Source organism: Struthio camelus, chromosome 4 (assembly GCF_040807025.1).
Source record: "Struthio camelus isolate bStrCam1 chromosome 4, bStrCam1.hap1, whole genome shotgun sequence".
NCBI lineage: Eukaryota > Metazoa > Chordata > Aves > Struthioniformes > Struthionidae > Struthio > Struthio camelus.
The window spans coordinates 61,729,140-61,748,015 of NC_090945.1; the positions used below are offsets into that span (position 1 = coordinate 61,729,140).

The following is an 18,876-nucleotide window of genomic DNA, read 5'->3' on the forward strand; positions in this document are numbered from 1 at the left end:
TGCTACAGCAATAGTCTGTTGGATCTGCTCCCCAAGCAAGTCAAAACTATTATTTATAATAGGATTTCTATTAGAAAGGCTGGCAGCTGTTAAATGTACTGGTATCCTGGAGTTAATGTTGCCCCCTGTCTACTGTTGTGGAGGGAGTATTGAATTAATTTCCTTACCATAGTGATACCTTCCACTGCTTTAGCATTCAATGTACATCAGCTGAAGTGGGGCATTTGTGGCTCAAAGCTTGCCTGGTACTTCCAGATCTACTGCTCAGCGTGGTGGGTTTTAAACCTTGCCTTTCTGTTTGCTGTTACAAAGGATCGTGATCAAGACTTCTATTTCTCCCTTCTTCTGTTCTTTAGGACTCGGGTTTCTCTTCCTAATTTATAGTCACCTAATACTGCTTAATTAGCACGTTTATTCTAGCTTAAGGCTATTTGTTGTCATAACACTTTTTCCACAGACTCACTAAGTAATTGGGGTTGGCTGGGACCTCTGGAGAGAGTCTGGTCAAACCCCTCCTCAGCAGGGTCAGCTAGAGCTAGAGGACCCTAGCCCAGTGGTTTCTGAGTATCTCCAAGGACGGAGATGCAACAACGTGTCTGGGCAACCTGTTCCAGTATTTAACCCCCACAGTATGGGTTTTCATTTGCTCAGTGGAACACAAGTATATACAGACTATATATTTGGAATATCTGTATTGGCTATACTTCATTTTGTGAAGTGTCCACTGGATATCACTGGCCTTTGTGGTATAATTTCATTGTTGTTGTTCATACATAGCATACATGACATTATATGTAGGAGTGACTAACACTAGCTTGCTTTTTTAAAAATGATCTTTCTTCTAAGATCTTGCTGAAAGTAGGGGGAGAGACCGAGACTTTCACTCTGGTTCCTGTAGACTACATAACTTACACAAATACTGCAGCCAGCTATAGGGTACTGGAATGAGAAGAGTTTGGGACCAGATAACATAGATTCTCGGTGTGTTTCCTAAAGTTTTTGAGCAGGCTTAAGCTATATTTTCATGAAAATATCCAAGGTGTTCAAAGCAGAAAACTGAGAACTATTAGGGAGACACACTCTGAAGTATCGAGACGACAGCTCTTTGCTCCAATTGCTGGGAAGAGAGAAGCATTTACAACTGCTAGTGTACCATAAGTTATGTTTTTATTTCTGTTACAATTTAAAAATATATATAATGGTTTTCACGTTTCATCCACAATGCAGTTCATTTCCCCGTTGTCTTAGGATTTAACAGCCAGATCAAGCCTCAAGGGGGTTGGTAGCCAGACCAAACATGACCAACAAAACCTTAGACCAGCTATTAATTTCCTGTAATAGTAAGACAATACCCGTGAAACAGAAGTACAGTACGGAATATCAACATTTCTGCATACCCAATTTTGAAGAAGCACCCATGCAACTCAGTGGGGTTCGTTAACTGTCTTACACCCAAACTAGAGGTGGCTCTACTTATGCTGTTACAGCAACTTTGATTTTCCAGATGGTTTAAGTTATGACACCTATATAAGGTTAACTGGCTTGCCGCAGACTAATCCCGTTCACCCTTGGACACCCAACCACCTGAAAAGCATTAACCACCAGAATGGGTAGCTAACTTTCTTCAGATGTAGTTTAAGACGCTGACTGTCTCTTGAAGCATGTTAATGATGTTTTCTCTAGTGTGGTTCAAAATAGGCTCAATATGGTCTTTTGTCATATATACAATATTTGGAGCTCCCAGGTTTCCCAGAGTCCCTGCAAATTCATGTTACGTACTAATGGTGACATACATATCAAGATATCAATATCTTTCTAATTACTTGTTATTAACATCTTAACAAGTACCTAATTGCAGCAATATTGATGGTAGCATCAACCTTGTTTACTTAAATTTGTCTGTTATCTTCAGCTTGTGTTTCTTCCAGCTCAGTTCCCTTGTTCTTTAAAAAGTGAGTTTTATCAACACCTTCTTTAAATTCCATCTTCTCACTGTTTATTGAACAGTAAAAGTTCTACTAGTTCGACTAGTAGTTGCACCCTTGCAAGGAAGAATCAGGTAAATTAACATGAAGTGTTCTGGTGAGAGAAAAGTGTTCTAGAAAGACAGTAAGTTAATTCAAGCATCCACCATGTGGCTGCTGTATTTCTGGAACTGAGTTTATGGGCCGAAAAAAAAGATCCTTAGAACAGGCTACTTTAAATAGGTTTACTCTCCTTTTCAGATGGCTTTTGTCTTTCTTTTTTCTACTAAGTTCTTCAAGAAGAATTCACCTAATTGAAAGGCAAATAAGCACCAAAAGTGATTGGTAAGTATTTCAAAGCAATACATTCTTACTGAGAATTGCGTTCTATGACAATTCAGTTCTGTATAATATTTCCAATATATAGAGATTAAAACCAAAACCTTTATAACCCAACAAAGTCCTTGACTTTGCTTATGTCCAATTGTATGAAAGGATTCCCAACAGGCAAAGGTGAAATAACTCCACAAAATAGGGATTAATTATTAATTAAATTATCAACAACTTATAGTGAAACCTGCTACAAATGTTGCTTAAGCTGGCTTTAAAATAGTCTGAAAAGCAAGATGTCCCAGCTGAGTCTTTTCTGCTCTCTTCTTAGGAAAAAGCAGGCTATTGGACCTAAACCACAATCCCACTAAAATCAGCTGTTACTTGATACACAGTGCTTTGTTAGAAAAAGCACTGCCATAAACGCCTCTAATTATTTTTGTGGCACTGTAAATAAATTCTTTCTAAAGCAACAAAAATATACCACAAACAAAGGCCACTATTAAACCCTGCAGTGTTCAAGAGGTAGGACGTAATGGAAAACTTGCAAATTGTCTTCCCTTTATATGAATCCTGCCTCAAGCAATAAGTATAGTACAAACCAGGTTTGGCAAAAATGAGCTTAAGTGGCACAGTAATTACACAAATACCAACTACTGCCATACTGATGCATTTAGCTGACCTATAGAAGACAGTAAGCGTAAATAAAATAAAAACCAAAGGACCAGTGTATGAGTTGCCTTTGAGCTAAGTTGAACTTTGTTACATATTACTTCACAGTTGTAACTTTATATAATAAAATTTTACATCCTAAATCATCTAATGCATTTCAATAATTTACCTGCTTTATAGGAGGAGCGCACTAAAGGCCCACTAGCTGTGTAATGGAATCCAAGATCGTTTCCTACTTTTTCCCAGTACTTGAATTTTTCAGGAGTTATATATTCTTCAACCTGAGTGAAAAGTATTAATTTTGATCAGAAAATAACGCAAAGCAAGTGGATACAGCTGAAATGTAGTGACAGGAGTTATTTCACAAATTCAAAAACTTTACACTTCAAAACTTGCAGCAGTCAAGTCATACAAATGCATTTTCTCTCTGCTTTTTACCAGAAGAATGCATTTATTTTAAAAGCCAATTACAGTTCAGCAGTTCAGAATGTAATATCTAGTTGTTGCTTCATCATTTTCTTCATTGTTTTTAACTGGTCACTTTGAGCAAACGTTTTATTGTCCAAGTTAGTTAAAAACAGAGTAGCCTTATGAATCTCTTCAATAGTAACCTCTCGGTGAAGCAGAGAGTAACAGGACAGAGATTCAAACATTTCTGGACAGACTACAGATCCAGAAAACCTAGAAAAATGGCAATTTTCACAGCTGAAGTGACATCATTAAGGAAGAGCCTATGAGACAGGGAAGGCGAGAGCCGTTACATTTAAACTGTCTCTGTTGTTTCCAAAATCACGCCTTAGCTCCAGCTGCCTCCCCAGCTAGTAGCAAGTAGCAGTGAGAAGCCTGAGGAAGATGGAAGACAGACAGCGGAGGTCATTTTTAGCAGAAAGCCCCTAACAGATGAAGATCAGGTAAGAGGAGAAAGGAAATCTCTCCCAACATCCACTGTTAGGGTAAAGATGCAAATTAAACCTCTTCCTAGAAAGGGGAAACTTTGCCACAGTGAGGTTCAGGCCGTAATGCTGTCAGTATGCTAAAGGCATTTTTACCTTTAGGTGACGTTTTGTTGGCTGCATGTATTGTCCTAGGGTCAAACAATCTACACCGGCTTCACGCAATACTGTAAAAATAAAATTGCTTGTTAGTGGCAAAAGGATCGCAAGGGACTGTCAGCAACTTAAAACTGTCCTACTTACATTTCAAGTCTGAACACAGGTTGCGCTACAGCATATTAGAAGGGCTACATCGTGCTCTCCAGTAAACAGAACTTGTGATCTCCTTGAGTGGCGGCAATGTAAATTACCTCATTCTGAGCCCCGTGCTGCTGCAAGGAGACTTAGCAGTACCCGAGCTACCTAGCTGAAAGCTAGGGAGCATACTACTATACTGCACTGCAGTCACTTGTCTCACTGCAGAGACAATGTGCTCTTTTCATTTTATTGCTTTTTATTGTATCTTTAGGTTAGAGCCTTCCTTTGATAAAACGTGGATGCCTGTACACACTCTTAGCACTTTTCCACTGTTTCAAGAGTCCTGATGCTGTTATGTGCACAATTCTAAAGAGCTATAAATCCAAGGGGAACTGCCAACACCTGTTGACAGTTTTACACACTTCAGGGTATATGTTAATTTTCGTGCCTGCTGCACTTGTAAGCCATGTCTGCTAAAACTGGAATATATACTAGACTCACTGTACAGCAAATGAGTTCACATAAAGTCTACTTACAGAGGGAAATCCAGACACCTGATAGTCAGCTAGCCTGAAGAATTACGTTCACTGCAGCTAGTAGGGCATTCCCAACAAAGGGATGGCTGAGGAATCAGATTTTACATGGGTTTCTCCATACGTTCTGGCCACTTGGGCTGCTTGCCCCGAAGTAAATTAGAAAAAAAAAAAACAAAAAACAAACACAGAGTGTTGTGATTGGAACACTGCACTCACAGGTACCCTGAAATCTCTGTTTAGATCGATAGGGTTCTGTAAAGAAACTGGTTCAATACCAGCACATGTACGTGTTCTTTAACTCTTACATACAAGAGGGAAGGCGAACAAAATTAGAGTAACTCAATGAACGAGGTTGGTCAACCCTTGGCTTCAAACACATCTGTGAAAGTGGCCTGAAAGCAAACAGCACCAAATCTGAACTTTCATGATGTCATGGCCAGACAATGCCTGACGGGGAGTGCGGGAAAGTCAGGAATGGTAATTTTACTGCCCAGATTTTAGGGTAGCTACAGAAAAACTACACTGTACCAGCATACTATCTATCTAAGAGCTTATCTACAAAGAATAAAGCACCAGGTAGACATTCTTCCAACCTCATCTGGGAGAAAAGTTATGGGATTTATGAATTTCTTCTTGTAAGCACTTTCTATTCACTTACCACTGTGAAGTTTTTCCTCTCAAAAAACAAACAAAAAAAAAACCAACAAAGCAAACAAAAACCCCACAAGAACATGCTACAGTTTCAAGGAAAAGAACATTTGTTTTACATCTGTGCTGGTAAGTCAAAATATTTTTTTTCCCAGACATCACGGTCTACCACCTCTAAAAAGAAATGCACAATAACCTAACTATTTTGTAAGCTCATTATTTAAGCATTGCAAAGTTATGAATATTAAAATAATCACATGAAGGTAGTTGTAGCTCCCACTGAAATCAGCAGGAGCTTGATCAGCCTGTCAAATTGTCACTGAGAAATCTGAAAGCCATGAGAACAGAATGTTTCAGAAGTTCATGTTTTTCGTAACTGATTTTTCCATGTACTTTAGAAAACATTTCCCCCATCAGCAAACTGATTTGCACATACATCAGTCTGTTGTATTTTAAGATGCTTGCAACTGTTTTCCAGTAAAATAAAATTCATCCATGTGAACACATATTTCAGCACCAACTTACACTTCATTGTTGAATATACTTGTTCATCTGTCTCGCCGAGCCCCAACATAATGGAGGTTTTAGAAATTATGCCCGGTTGGACCTCTTTAGCATGCTGCAGGACGCGTACAGACTGCTCAAAGTTGGCTCGGGGATCACGGACCTTCCTTTAAATATTTTGAACACAAGGGGAAAAATGCATAAAGGGATATGCAGGACCGTGAGGTGCCGAAACACTATTAGTTTCCACAGAGTGAAAGCCACCACTGTACAAAATTAGGTCTTTAGTTGACAATTCCCTTGACTCCCCCCCCCCCCCAATCATTCATAAGCGATGAGACGTGCCCTCCCCCCCCCCCCGAGCACCGCCAGGGGCTGTAGGCCTACCAACGCGCTTAACGCAGGGCCGCAGCCGGGCCACGCCAGCGGCGGCGGCCGACGGAGCAGGCGCCGCCCGCCCCGCCCCGCCCCGCCCCGCCCCGCCGCGGCCCGGGGGCCGGCGCCCTCTGCCGGCGGGCGGCGGGCGCGGCAGGCGCCGCCGCGCGCGGGGCACGCTGGGAGCCGCCCCGGGGGCCAGCGCTGCCCCGCCATTTCGCCGTTCGCCGAGCAGGCGGCGGCGGCTGCCTCCGCAGCCCGCTCCTCGGCCCGGCCCGGCCTGACCCTGGCCGCGGCCCCCTCCTTCTACACGTCAAAGCCTTTCAAATCTACCCAAATTTTCCCAATTACAACCCCCCCGCGGCCTGGGGCAGTGAGGAAGTGGTTGATGCCAGTGAGAGTTAACAGTCACGACCTGAACCTGTCGTGAGCTGAAGCGAAAACAGAAATGGATGTAATTGTGTTTCAGGTCTGGTTTGCAACCGATTTCTTCATTTGCTTAAATCTTTCTTTCCCAAGTTTGTCGTCTTTAGCGAAAGCCCCAAACTTTTTCAGCTCGTTTTCAAGCACTCACTGCTCAGTCTTAGGCTCTGCCCCCCCCCAACAGCATTAAAATGAGTCAGGAGAATTTTATAGCTGTGACTGCAATGCAGAAAACTGCGTTTTTCTCATGGCAAAGTAGTTAAAGATGCTGAGCAGGTCACACCCTTACAATTAGAGAAAACCAAAATGCTAAAAAGTGACGTGAACATAGATTTTAAAATGAACAGTGTTTGGTTGAGCAAGTAAACTTTTGTCCAAAAGACAACCCAATGTCTATGTTAAATATTACTGTTTAAAAATGAAGGATGTTTCTCAAGCAGAATACTTTATACTATAAACGGATTAAACTACTCTCCATTAGAATGTATGCTTATTCTCCTCTTAAGACAAGTCTTTGATTTGAAAAGTACATATAAAAACTCGGGTTAGATAGAGCTGTAGCATTTTTTCCCTTTAGTGGGTATTTGGTTATAAGAGAGAGAGGAATTACTACTGATACTATAGTATCATCAACACCAGTTAGAAGAGTAATTTAGGGGAGTGGGAGCTAGAGCGGTAATGCAGATTTAAATAAATGGCTCTGACTATTCCTTTCACAAAATTCCTTTTAGAAAATCTCTTTTATTTATATATTTCCTTCTCTTTATACATATTACCTTTGCTTACCTCTGTAGTTCTGGAACAGTTTCCACATTGTGGGCATATACATCTAGTCCTGACAACGCTACTTTCTCCACAGCTTTAAGATCCCCTCGAAAATCAGGAGTTAGGCATTCTACTAGAATTTTGGAATTCCTGAAAAGCAGAGACTGAAAATGAAAACATCTGTGGGATTTGTATCACTGTTGCTAAAATCAAATGTTACAAAATATTGCTCTATAGTATCTGTACTTAATCAAAGCTCAGTATGGCAAAAAATAAACGTAACTAAATTAACAATGCTCAGATATGCAAAGTAAAGTTCATTCAGGATACATGTATAAAACATGTATTTCTGCAAATACTAATATTAGAATTTAAACAAAACAATGCGTTTAATTCCTGATTTTACTGAAGTGAGCTGAATATTTATAAAGTGAAAGATAATATTAAAGCCATTCTTATAGTCTGTCGAACAATCACATATATGACTTTTTCTGTGCATCTTTGTTGCAGGCTAATTAAAACAAGATTTTTTAACATGCTTTTAATGTCACGGCTTGTGAAATATAAAGCAGCTATATTCCTGTCTACTGGGATAGGAATACTCTGTGGTATTGCCCAGGAAACGAATCCCGGTATGCAGTAGCCAGATTTCAGCTCAGAAGGGCAGATGGGAAAACTGCTTATCTGCACAGGAACCTTTCAACGTGCGTCCTAAAATTCAGCACTAGATGAAGACTCTAATGAAGTTATGGGAATTAAATCGGCAGGTAAGACAAGCATGCTATTAGAAGGCATGCAGGGCAGCAATACAGAGAATGAAAAAGGCTTAACTAAGGGAAAGAAGAAGGTACAATTAAAGACTTCAAAACAGCCGCAGCAGAAAAAATACTGATTGCTGCTGAAAGAGAAATCAAACTACCTTTGTAATGCAGTGACATTGTTTTCTACCTCCGCCATGTTTGAACGCCAGTCTTCAAGAATAACATACCTCAAAAGTATGTGCTCGTGTACTGGTAAACTAGAGGCATGGTCAAAGAAATAAGCCAGTGCTCAGCTTGAAATAAGCTTGGGCTAAATTGAAAATGCATCCAAATTCAAAGTACTTTTGAGGGCATTACACCAGGAAGGTTGAAAAACAGGAAAAATGGGCATAAATAAGCAAAGGGCAGACTTTTGTACTTGCCTGGCAGCTGGAGTAATCCAGCTAAAGCTAGTTTTGGCCTATATGCAGTACCACATTCTGAAGTTTTAATAATAACTTTATAACATTAATAATATACCTTTCTTTCAGATGAGAGACAGTCTTTGCAAAGTGTTCTGCTCCACCATCCGGCATATCTAGAAGCAATTAATCATTCAGTTAACTTCTTATTCAAGAAATGTATTTACTTATTACCAAAGCCACAAAAATGCTGCAGAGTAAAATTCAAATCCAAACTAGTATTACAATTTTTAGGCAAAAGCTGAAAGCCCAGTCTTATCTTACCAGCATGCCAAAGATTTACATTAGACATTCTACCAAGACTTTTTCTGCACACAGGCTGAATAGGATCATTTAAGGCAGACTTTGAACGCTTACTCTGAATTTCTATGTTTGTGCGGGCTCACTATCAGCCTGAACAAAGAATGACTTTATCTATTTACGTTTTTGATGTCAGAGACAATTCTATAAAAATAAAAATATATCTAATTATCATTATTGTAAGCCACTTTGAAGCTACTGGACTTTTAGCAGAAGTGTATTGAACAGTGTTTGCAACACTTTTTCCCACCCATGCAGTATCACCACAAAGGAGCCACTGCAACCATTTCCAACAGAAAAAAAACTCTTTTGATAAGTGTAGTCTCTTCCAGGTCTACTTTTTGGAAGGAAGTTCTGTAATGGCATTACGTATAAACAAGGCCTTTTTTTCCTGATCAAATCATAGAACGTACCACATATGCATAAATTTTGCCAAAAACAAGTTATAAAAATGCTCTTCCAGACCATTCAATCACAACATTAATCCTGGCTTTACTAAAAGAAAACAAGCTTTTAGGAATATTGAATAAACTATTGTAATATTTTGAATATTTCCTAACTGTAATTTCTGCTATATTTTAACAGACACAGAGAACGCTACGAATACGTATAACCTTCCCACAGTTTCAGCACTGCTGACTCCTTCAAATAATCCCATGGAGTGAGGAATGTTGGTCAAAGTCTATGGTTATTCCATGTAAAACTTATGGGAACTTACACCGGAAGACATTAATGACAACACACTAACCGTCTCTGTCCACAGATGTCAATACAACATAATCCAAGCCCCATTCAGCTATAGCTTTTGCCGTATTGTAAGGCTCCTCAGGATCTAGTGGAGGTGGATGTTTTGCTGTCTTCACTGAACAAAATCTGCAGCCTCTAGTGCACGCGTCACCCATCAGCTGAAACAAGAAAGACATTCCTACCTTTATATTTTACACATCACTTTTTTTTAATGCTAAATCAGATAAACCCCAATACCCAGGAAAGAAATGAGGACAGTGATTCACTGTACTTTTCATATAATAAACCTGCACAACTACAGCAGAGATTGTTGCATACCCAGATATGCTACCAACAGCTCAGACGTTTACAGAATACTTAAGAAATGGTTAATGTCTTACCATAATAGTAGCTGTAGCTGTAGCATATTCACCACCTCCCCAGCATTCTCCAATGTTCGGGCAGCGTGCTTCCTCACATACCTAAAGTTAAAAGACATTAATATGCCATATTTCAACAGTAGCTTACAAATAAAACACAACTCCTTCTGTGATAAATGAGAAGGTTAACAGAGTTACCTGCTTTTACATAAGAAGTCAGCAGTAGAGCTAGGAATAAAATCAATGTTTCCTGACGCTCATTCCTCTACCATTCTTTTCCCCAACTTTACAACTCCAAAAACTCCTCAGCCGAGTATCTGCCTTATTAATTAGCAAAGAATATTTCATCATTAACATTTTAAAGTAAAAGTTGATCAAATATTCACGAGAACTAGGATGCACCAAAGCATGATCTTTCTCCCCAAAAGAAGAAAAAACCCTATGCATACCCGCCACTTTTTACCACCTGGGAGGTATTTTTAATAAAACCTGTACGCTTCTAGAATTTCTTACCATGCAAAATTATGTGGAATTATGTGTATCTGATTCCTTTAAAGGCAGTCACACATACTATCTTCAGATCTCTTTGAGGATGCAAGTAGCATACCCTAACATTTAAATCACAGCAGGGAAAATATGAAACTCTGTACAAGTTTTTTCTTCATTCTCTATGCGTAAAATTCACCCCTGGAAAAGGGGATCAGCACTGGGCTTGGTTTCAGCCTTGAAAATCATATACGATAAGGTTTCTAATTGTCTTCCACAAAGGACTAATTTCATACCATTAAAAGAATGCCTTATTTCTATAGGAAAACATGGTTGGTTCTAGATTTACCGTATGAAGATTTAAACTTCTCAAGGTATTCTTTAGCTTATTATAGTTCTTTCCCATGGGAATCTTTGTCTTCAGCCATGGAGGAAGTCGCAGCCTGAGTAACATCAAGCAAACATAAAGATTAATAAATTCTTTACATGGTAAGCTTCCATTAATTTCATATATCTACTTTTTCTTGTTACAGATCCCACCTATGAAGGATTGCTTGAAAACTGACACATCTTAGCAACGACTACTAGTGCTGTTCATAGTCACAGTGGACTTCTGCCTTCCATATTTATTATCAAGCCAACATTCAAAAGCAGGAGCTTGTCATTAGAAAATGTAAAATCGTTTACTGTTGGGATTTAACAGTGCCACAACAGAGGTACCAACGAGTGGCATTTCAGATATTGGCAGTATAAATTACACAACTATCACAAAGTCTGATCAAATAACAAACAGAAACATGTTTTGTTTTAATCACTTCTAATTCAGCCTGCATTAATTTGTTTTACTGTATTGAAAATCCTTTTTCAAGACCCAAGTACGGTATACTCACCTATTGATGTATACTCATAATTTGATACAGGTCATGGCACAAGTACTCAAGTGAGAAAATAAAACCACATGTTCGTGTTTTGTTATCTATCTCAAATTAATATTGTGTTTGTTCTTTCTTGAAAAAATATTAACTTGGCAAGCCAGTACAACAGAATTTAATAAAAATGCATTGTATACATTATGTACTTAATACGAAACATGCAAGATACTGCACAGAAGCAACTACAGTAGTTTAAAATGACAACTACCTTTCTCCTTTCTGGCGCTTTAAATTGCCTTTATACTCAGCCCATGCATTCTTGTCTGACAAATCCCCAGATACAAAGTCCTGTAAGTCTGGTCCATTTTGCAGAAACTCTTTTTTTTCTTCTGGCAGCGAACCCGATGTTCTATACTGGTTACATACACGGCTTCCAGACACCTAAAACGAGCAGAAGTGTTATTTCTTGAATTATAAACATACTCTCAGTACATACTAAATAACTGCTGCTCGTTTCGGCGGTTCACCGTACACTTTAAGGAGATCGTATAGGTCTTTTCCGAACTGCCTTCAAGTGAAACATGTAATGCTCTTTTTGGCTTGTCACTGAACGCGGCACCTCCCGCCCCCGCGAGGCTGCCGGCCCCGTCGCTGCGCAGCGCCCCCAGCGGGACCTGCGCCACCGGCCCCTCCGCTCCGCCCCGCTCCGCTCCCCGCGCCTCGGCCCGCCGCCCGCCGCCGGCAGCGGCCACGGTCCCGCTCACAGCGACGCCCCTCGCCCGGCAGCGCCGAGGGCCCGGGCCCCGCCACCGCCCTCCCCGGACGGCGCCCGCTCACCCAGCCCGGGGGCCCCAGCAGCAGCCGCCTGGCAGCGGCGGCGGCGACCCCGCAGCGGCGGCCCCGCGGCAGCAGTGACATGGCGGCCCCGCGCCCCGGAGCTGTGCGCCCCGGCCCGGCCGATCGATCCCTTCAGCGCTCAGCTGCCCTGCCTCCCCACCTGAGTCAGCTCGCTCACATCAACCCTCAGCTACTCTGGCCTCTCAGGCGGCTGTGCTGGCGTGATGACGCTAGGGGTGCCGGCGAGCGGCTACAAGAACGTGATGACGTAGGACGCTGCCCCTTTCCTCTCTGCGCGCTGCGAGGTGAGGCCGGCGGGCCGCGGCATCCAGGCCCATCCGCCGCCGCCGGAGCCCGGCCGCCGCGCCCGGCCGCGAGCAGCCCCCCGGGGCGGCGCCGGGCCCCGCCGGGCCGCTCTGCCCCGAGCCCTGCGGGGGGAACCCCTGGGGCGGCGCCTTCTCCACCGCCTCCCCCCCCCCCCCGGCCGGCCCCGCTGCGGAGCGGACCGATGGGGCTGGGCGCGGGGCCGCCGTGGCGCAGCTCAGCCCTGCCCTGCCACGGCGCCGCCGCTCTCCTCCGGGGCCCGCGCTTGGGCGCGGCGGGGGCAGCGCTGTGGGGAGCGGGGCCCGGCGCCGTGGCGGCTCCCGGGTGGCGGAGGGCGGCGGGGGCTCGGTAGCTGGGCGTTTCGCGTGGGGGCGCCGTGGAAGGGGCTGGAAAGGGGCCTTGCCTGGAAGGGCTGCAGCCTCTGTTGGGTGTCGCTTGCAGGATGAAGACCATCCTCAGCAACCAGACTGTTGACATCCCTGAGCAAGGTACGTCTGCCTGTGTGTTCGGAAGGCCTGTTGTGCTGCTGGCTTCCCAGCCCCTTAACCGCTTTTCGTCTTTCATTTCTAGTCAATGTTTCACTGAAGGGCCGAACAGTCATTGTAAAGGGCCCCAGAGGAACCCTGCGAAGGGATTTTAACCACATTAATGTGGAGCTGTCCCTCTTGGGAAAGAAACGCAAGAAGGTGAGTGCTGTAGAGTTTGTTTTCTCTGCTCAGAGAGGAAGGGTATTCTCAGAACTATTAAAAAAAATACTGGCAGCATGAACGCTTGAAGCAAATTCTGCTGCTGCAGGAAAATTAGGTTTTTTTATTCATTTATTTGCATTTTGAAAGAGGCTGGCTTCATGGAATGTGGGAGCCTGCTCAGGTTTAGTGAGGTCAGGCACCGTGAAGGTTTTTAAATAATCTACGGTATATGGGGACAGTTGGTTGATTTAGGTTTTTTTCTAGTTCGTTAGTTGGCAGTGTGTTGCTTATCGTATATCTTATAAACTGTCTGATGATAAACAGATGAAGTTGATTCTGTTGATTTAATTTCAGGAATTGGGAAGTTATGTTGGGAGAGCAGAAACTTTCTAAATGAATGGATGGCATTTGCATGCAGCCTTAAAGACTCGAAAGGAGGGGTGGGGGAGGTGGCTGAGTTCAGCCACTTCTTGACAAGCAAGTTTAAGTATGGTATGGTGCAGAAACTGGTTCTTATCCTGTGTTTCATTAAAAAGTTGATAGACCATATCCAGGAGACTAACTTTGGAACAGTGTGTTCAGTGTTTAACATACCTGGCAGTGTATCCTTGAGCTTAAGGATGTCAGAACTTTTTTACACTTAATATCCAAAACAGCTTCTTTGAAGACTTGTTAGTAGTTGGATGTGAAGAAAAACTGTTTCTCATATGTCTGGGGAGATAGGAATTGAAAAATGTAAGTGGACCTTTAACAGCCTTTCAAAGAAATAAAAGGGCTTTGTGCTTTTGTTAGAGTAGCTACGAATAAATTACATGAATTTCTTGGTCTTAGTTTACCACAAAAACTTTTAACATTTTAATTTTGAAATGGGGCTGAAAGCTTTATTTTTTTTTTTTTATAGCTGCGGGTTGACAAATGGTGGGGTAACAGAAAGGAGCTGGCAACAGTTCGCACAATTTGCAGCCATGTGCAGAACATGATAAAAGGTGTTACACTGGTAAGTTTAAAGTACTTACTTTTGTTGTTTAGTTACTGGCAATAACAGACAACCTCTTATTTAAGCAGGAGATTTTCTAAGGTATGCAAGATGTTATGCATATAACTTGCTTGTAGCTTCCCCCCAGCTTGCTGTTGAACATGCTTTTGCAGGTGGAAGAAAGCATGAACTATCAACTCTGGATGTCACTTGGGCTCAGTGTTCTAGTATTGTCAAGTTGTAGTTCTTATGAAAACAGTTTTAAGTACGCTTAGATCTATCCAGTAAGTTTGTTGTTTGTTTGTTTTTTTGCTTTTTGGAGCTATTCTAATTACGGTATCTAATAATTTGCTTAATCCTAGGGCTTTCGTTACAAGATGAGATCAGTGTATGCTCATTTCCCCATCAATGTAGTTATACAGGATAATGGCTCACTTGTGGAAATCCGAAATTTCTTGGGAGAGAAGTACATTCGCCGAGTGCGCATGAGACCGGGTCAGTGTATCTGATGAGACAGTACTCTGCTATTTCTAAAAAAAAAAAAGTTTTCCAGGCTAGTTTGTTTGGGTACTACTACTGATAGAACCAGATGGTAAATGACTGTTCAGGCAGCATTTACCTGTCGCTTTGAATAGAACCAGATGGTAAATGACTGTTCAGGCAGCATTTACCTGTCGCTTTGAATTTGCATAATCATGATGGTACATGTACCACTGTTTAGATTTGCAGTAAATACTTCATAATTTATTTTTAGTAGTAAGAAAGCTCAGTGCTAGGTCTTGTACTATCAATTACAAGGAGCGTAGGACTGACTTTCATCGTTGTTGGGTCTTGGGAGTGTTTGTTGGTGAACTGAAAAAATTTGAGATTTGTGTTTTTGTTAGAAATACTGCACATAGACTAGGTAGGTTCACCCTACGTCACACTTCTGGTCTTTGAAATACTATTGTACTTTGAATTTCCCGATTGTCTAGGAGTGTGTATGATAAATTTCAAGATCTTTATTCTTACTCCTTTCTTTTATACCTTAAGTATTTGTTGGAGTATTAGCAAGATTTCTAAGAGACTTTGTTTTTACGTCTTATCCACTTGGGAGCATTAGCAAGATTTCTAAGAGACTGAGAATTTGGACCTTGTTAAGCTTCCAGGTAGAGAGGCAAAGCATGTCTTAAAAACAGTGCTATCGTAACACTGTGTAGGGAGAACTCTCCCCATTGTTTTTCTGTAATGATTCTGCTGCTGGTGAAGATATGGGTGAGCATATTTTGTGGAAAGATGGTGTTTTGGAGTGGCTTTAGATGAAAGCGTTGGACTTGTGCGAAGACATTGGTAGAGACAGTGCAGGTTTTTACAGGGTTTTGACTTTGATTTGTAGTGGAATATTAAGGGTGAGTCTTTTATTGTAAATGGCTGATTTACAAAAATCAGTTACTTGAAACACATTTAGGTGTTAGCTTAAAATCTAGTGCGTGTTGACTTAATAGATAAAATTGCAAAAACCGATTTGTATTTCCTTACAAGTGAAAGTTTATATATGCAAATTCTTGAATATGCTATGAATATTCAGTGTTTGAGTGTAAACATAGTGCTTAACATGTCAGGGCAAGTTTTTCCACCCACTGTTGGTGGTGGGGGAGGGGGGAGAATCCAGTTTTGCCTTAACGAACATAAGAATGTGGAAAATGGCACCACCTAGCTGACAAAGCCATGCTGGCAAAATCTCTGGTTTACAGGTGATATTGGTAATTAATGCTGTAATGTAATAATGTTTACGTGGGAACATTGGTTGGTGTAAGTTATTGTCTGGATGGAAAGAAACTTGTCTTTGCATGCTGAAATTGTAGGAGAGGACAACCCTGGAAGGAGTTTTGGGAAACTGTTAACTAAATCGTAGAAGCTAAATATTGCTCAGAATAATACCATCTGGCTCCATAAATCAGGACAGGCCATGAATAGTATTTTCTTAGTACAACAACTTCAATGTCTTCACCAGTGATTGTGTTTTCCTTTCTGTGTAGGTGTTTCCTGCGCAGTATCTCAAGCCCAGAAAGATGAGCTGATCCTTGAAGGGAATGACATTGAATTAGTCTCCAATTCAGGTTGGTGAGCTGGATGCTTGGGAAGATTTAATGGTGTGGTCACTTCTATCTGAAGATGTCAGTTTAGCAAACTGTATCTTGGTCCTTTTTTTCCTCATCCTGAGGTAAATGACAAGTCAAACATATTTCTATTTTTCTTACTGCTTTTTGTCTAGCCAGTGTAATTGCTTTTCATAGTTTTCTTTTTTTAATGTAGAGATGTTTTTATAAGTCTACAGAACCTGTTTTCCAGTCAGTATTGAAAGCCTTTGTGCTATGACACTTTGCAGTTGTACAAGTATGCAGTAGTAGAGTGTTTGTACCCCATGCTACCATGATGAGTGCAGTGAAGTGTGTTCTAGTTTCATTAAAACTGACTGAATTTCAAGTTGGTAGTTCCATCCCCCAGATGACAGTTTCATTTATCATTTGCAGTGTTGAAGCAGATGCAGGCTAGAGGTAGTCCTGGATCATCTGTGTACTAATGGTGTTGCTTTCTCTGTAGCTGCCTTGATCCAGCAGGCCACTACAGTCAAGAACAAGGATATCAGGAAATTCTTGGACGGAATCTATGTTTCTGAGAAAGGAACAGTGCAGCAGGCAGATGAGTAAAATAGGTTTGTATTATCTTATGCAGATTGGTATAACCTTGTTAAATTAATATGCTGCTTTTGCCAGGTCTGTTCAGTTCCTTCTCAAGATAAAAGGTGGCACCTTAGTCTGAAACTAAGTCTATGACTACAAGCAGTCTGGGAGCTGGGAACCATACGAGTGTGAGGCAATATGCAGGGGCAGCTGTCATGTAGGAAAGGTTGCTTGAGCTGGGGACTTACCAAGGTTTATCTGCTCTAACAAGGCTGTGGTTAAGCAGGTTGCCGACATGGATGCGGTTATGCTTGTAGAAGGCATCTTTATATGGTAAACCTTAATTTCTGCTAAAGCTCTTGATCAGCAGCTTTGCATTTCTTATCAGCTTAGTTTCATGCTACTTTAAGGAGAAACATCTGACTCTAGAAAGGAGGTATAGTCTGTGTTGCGACTGCTAGTTGAAACAATAGCAGAGAATTAAAAACCCGCTGACCTAAGCTGGTCTGAAAGACCATTTTCCACTTATTTGTCAAAAAGACTCTTAGGCGGATGTTCCTCCTCGCTGGGCGCTGACTCCATTTAAATAAATGGAACGCACTTGCATAGAAGTTTCTTTTGTGTGGTTTCTGTGTAGATGCTTGGAAAGTCCATTTAACAGTGACGCGACTGTTTAATACTATGTAGGACGCTTATAATTAAGGTTGAGTATAAGACTTTTTGGACAAGTTAAGAATTTTAACTGCTGGAAGAATGTGATGCATTTCAGCTATACATGGCTTCATAGGTGGTGCAGAATACTCATGAAGGATGAGACAGATTGGGCTGAATTGAAAATGAATGTGTGCCTTCTGAACTTCGACTTGAGACACAGGGTCCAGATAGCGAGTTTCATAAAAGTTTTTTGTCACCGGCCACGTACTAAGCACTTACAAGCTACTGGAAAAACATTTTTAGTGTTCACAGTCCTTTGAGGAAAGGCAGAAGGATTTTTTCCCCTCATTGTTAAGCAACCTGGAGCCATTGCAGACTTCAAGTCAACATTTGAATGAAGTTAGGAGTTCTTTGTGAGCTGTTAAGGATGTTTTCATGTCTGTTCAGAAGTGAGACTAATGAAATTGAGTATTTTTGTCTTGCATTAAAACCATCAGAAAAAGTAATCTGTCACATATCCATCAACTTTCAATTTCATATTTGCAGTGCAGAATCCTTTCTAAAATCTCTTCTTATTTACAGTTGTTAAGATCTTAAAACAAACCACCATGAAACAAACCAGCAGGAGACCACCGTATCAGCAAGTACTGGATTGGTGCATGTGATGTAAAAACTGAATAAGATGAGAAGTTTAATAAAATAAAACCTATTTCATATCCTGGTCTCTCTCTCTTCTTTTTTTAAAAGAACTAAGTAGTGATTGCTATGAATCTTTACAAGACTTATTTGTTTGGCTTTTGGAAAATCAGATTTTCACAGGGTAATAGAACATAATGTTAGTGCTGTGCACACATTTGTTAGTGTGTGTATCCTTACCTGTGCAACTTTTTTTTTACTAGTCTGAGAACTTGTGGAATCTGAAGTCAGTTTCTTGTAGGGAAATTGAGATTTGTAATGATACTGAAGTAGTTTGAAAATTAAATCTGGGAGCAGTAGAACGAAATTTCCAATATTGCATTTAAATTGGATACAGAGATTTGAATAAGTCTGAAAATACAACACTTTATCAATATTACTGATTTGAAAAACCAAGAGTTCTGCCTCTGAATTCAGATAGAGCTTATTGCTGAGTTTCCATAAGGGATTTGTGTCATCTGGGAATTACTAATGTGAGTTTTCTTGCTTGCTAATCTCAGCAATGAATTGTTGGGATTTTGTGCTGTTGCTTGTTCTATTGAAATTTGGAAAAAGATTCCCGTTAAAGAAAAGGTTAGAATGATGCAAAAACATTTGGCAGCAAGTTGTTGAAACTTAATATTGAAGAAAGAATCGACATGGAC

At 41.1% G+C, this 18,876-nt stretch overlaps 2 protein-coding genes and 2 long non-coding RNA genes across 5 annotated transcripts; 2 read left to right on the forward strand and 2 right to left on the reverse strand.

The window, feature by feature from the left end:
- Positions 1-1,145: 1,145 nt before the first annotated feature.
- LIAS (lipoic acid synthetase) lies at positions 1,146-12,406 on the reverse strand. 2 transcript variants are annotated; one of them, XR_011141074.1, is made up of 12 exons: positions 12,231-12,380; positions 11,662-11,834; positions 10,871-10,964; positions 10,057-10,137; positions 9,678-9,834; positions 8,688-8,745; positions 7,429-7,557; positions 5,866-6,011; positions 4,016-4,086; positions 3,136-3,247; positions 1,849-2,274; positions 1,146-1,332 (listed from the first exon to the last, which is right to left on the reverse strand). XR_011141074.1 is itself a non-coding variant. In XM_068943134.1 (11 exons), the coding sequence occupies exons 1-11, from the start codon at positions 12,309-12,311 to the stop codon at positions 2,222-2,224; spliced, it is 1,155 nt and encodes a 384-aa protein (XP_068799235.1). In that variant the 5' UTR covers positions 12,312-12,406; the 3' UTR covers positions 1,146-2,221. The 2 variants fall into 2 exon arrangements, 1 of the variants encoding a protein (XP_068799235.1); XM_068943134.1 differs by having other exon boundaries at positions 1,146-2,274; positions 12,231-12,406.
- Positions 6,431-11,504, forward strand: LOC138067229 (uncharacterized). The gene is made up of 3 exons (XR_011141076.1): positions 6,431-6,688; positions 7,918-8,174; positions 11,055-11,504. It is a non-coding gene; the product is annotated as an uncharacterized lncRNA (long non-coding RNA).
- An 18-nt stretch (positions 12,407-12,424) lies between the features above and the next one.
- Positions 12,425-18,252, forward strand: RPL9 (ribosomal protein L9). Its single transcript, XM_068943135.1, has 8 exons — positions 12,425-12,535; positions 12,996-13,042; positions 13,125-13,240; positions 14,145-14,240; positions 14,582-14,714; positions 16,238-16,318; positions 16,803-16,914; positions 18,119-18,252. Exons 2-7 carry the CDS (start codon positions 12,997-12,999, stop codon positions 16,907-16,909), a joined length of 579 nt encoding a protein of 192 aa, XP_068799236.1. The 5' UTR covers positions 12,425-12,535; position 12,996; the 3' UTR covers positions 16,910-16,914; positions 18,119-18,252.
- LOC138067228 (uncharacterized) lies at positions 14,150-15,247 on the reverse strand. Its single transcript, XR_011141075.1, has 2 exons — positions 14,891-15,247; positions 14,150-14,838 (listed from the first exon to the last, which is right to left on the reverse strand). It is a non-coding gene; the product is annotated as an uncharacterized lncRNA (long non-coding RNA).
- Positions 18,253-18,876: the final 624 nt, after the last annotated feature.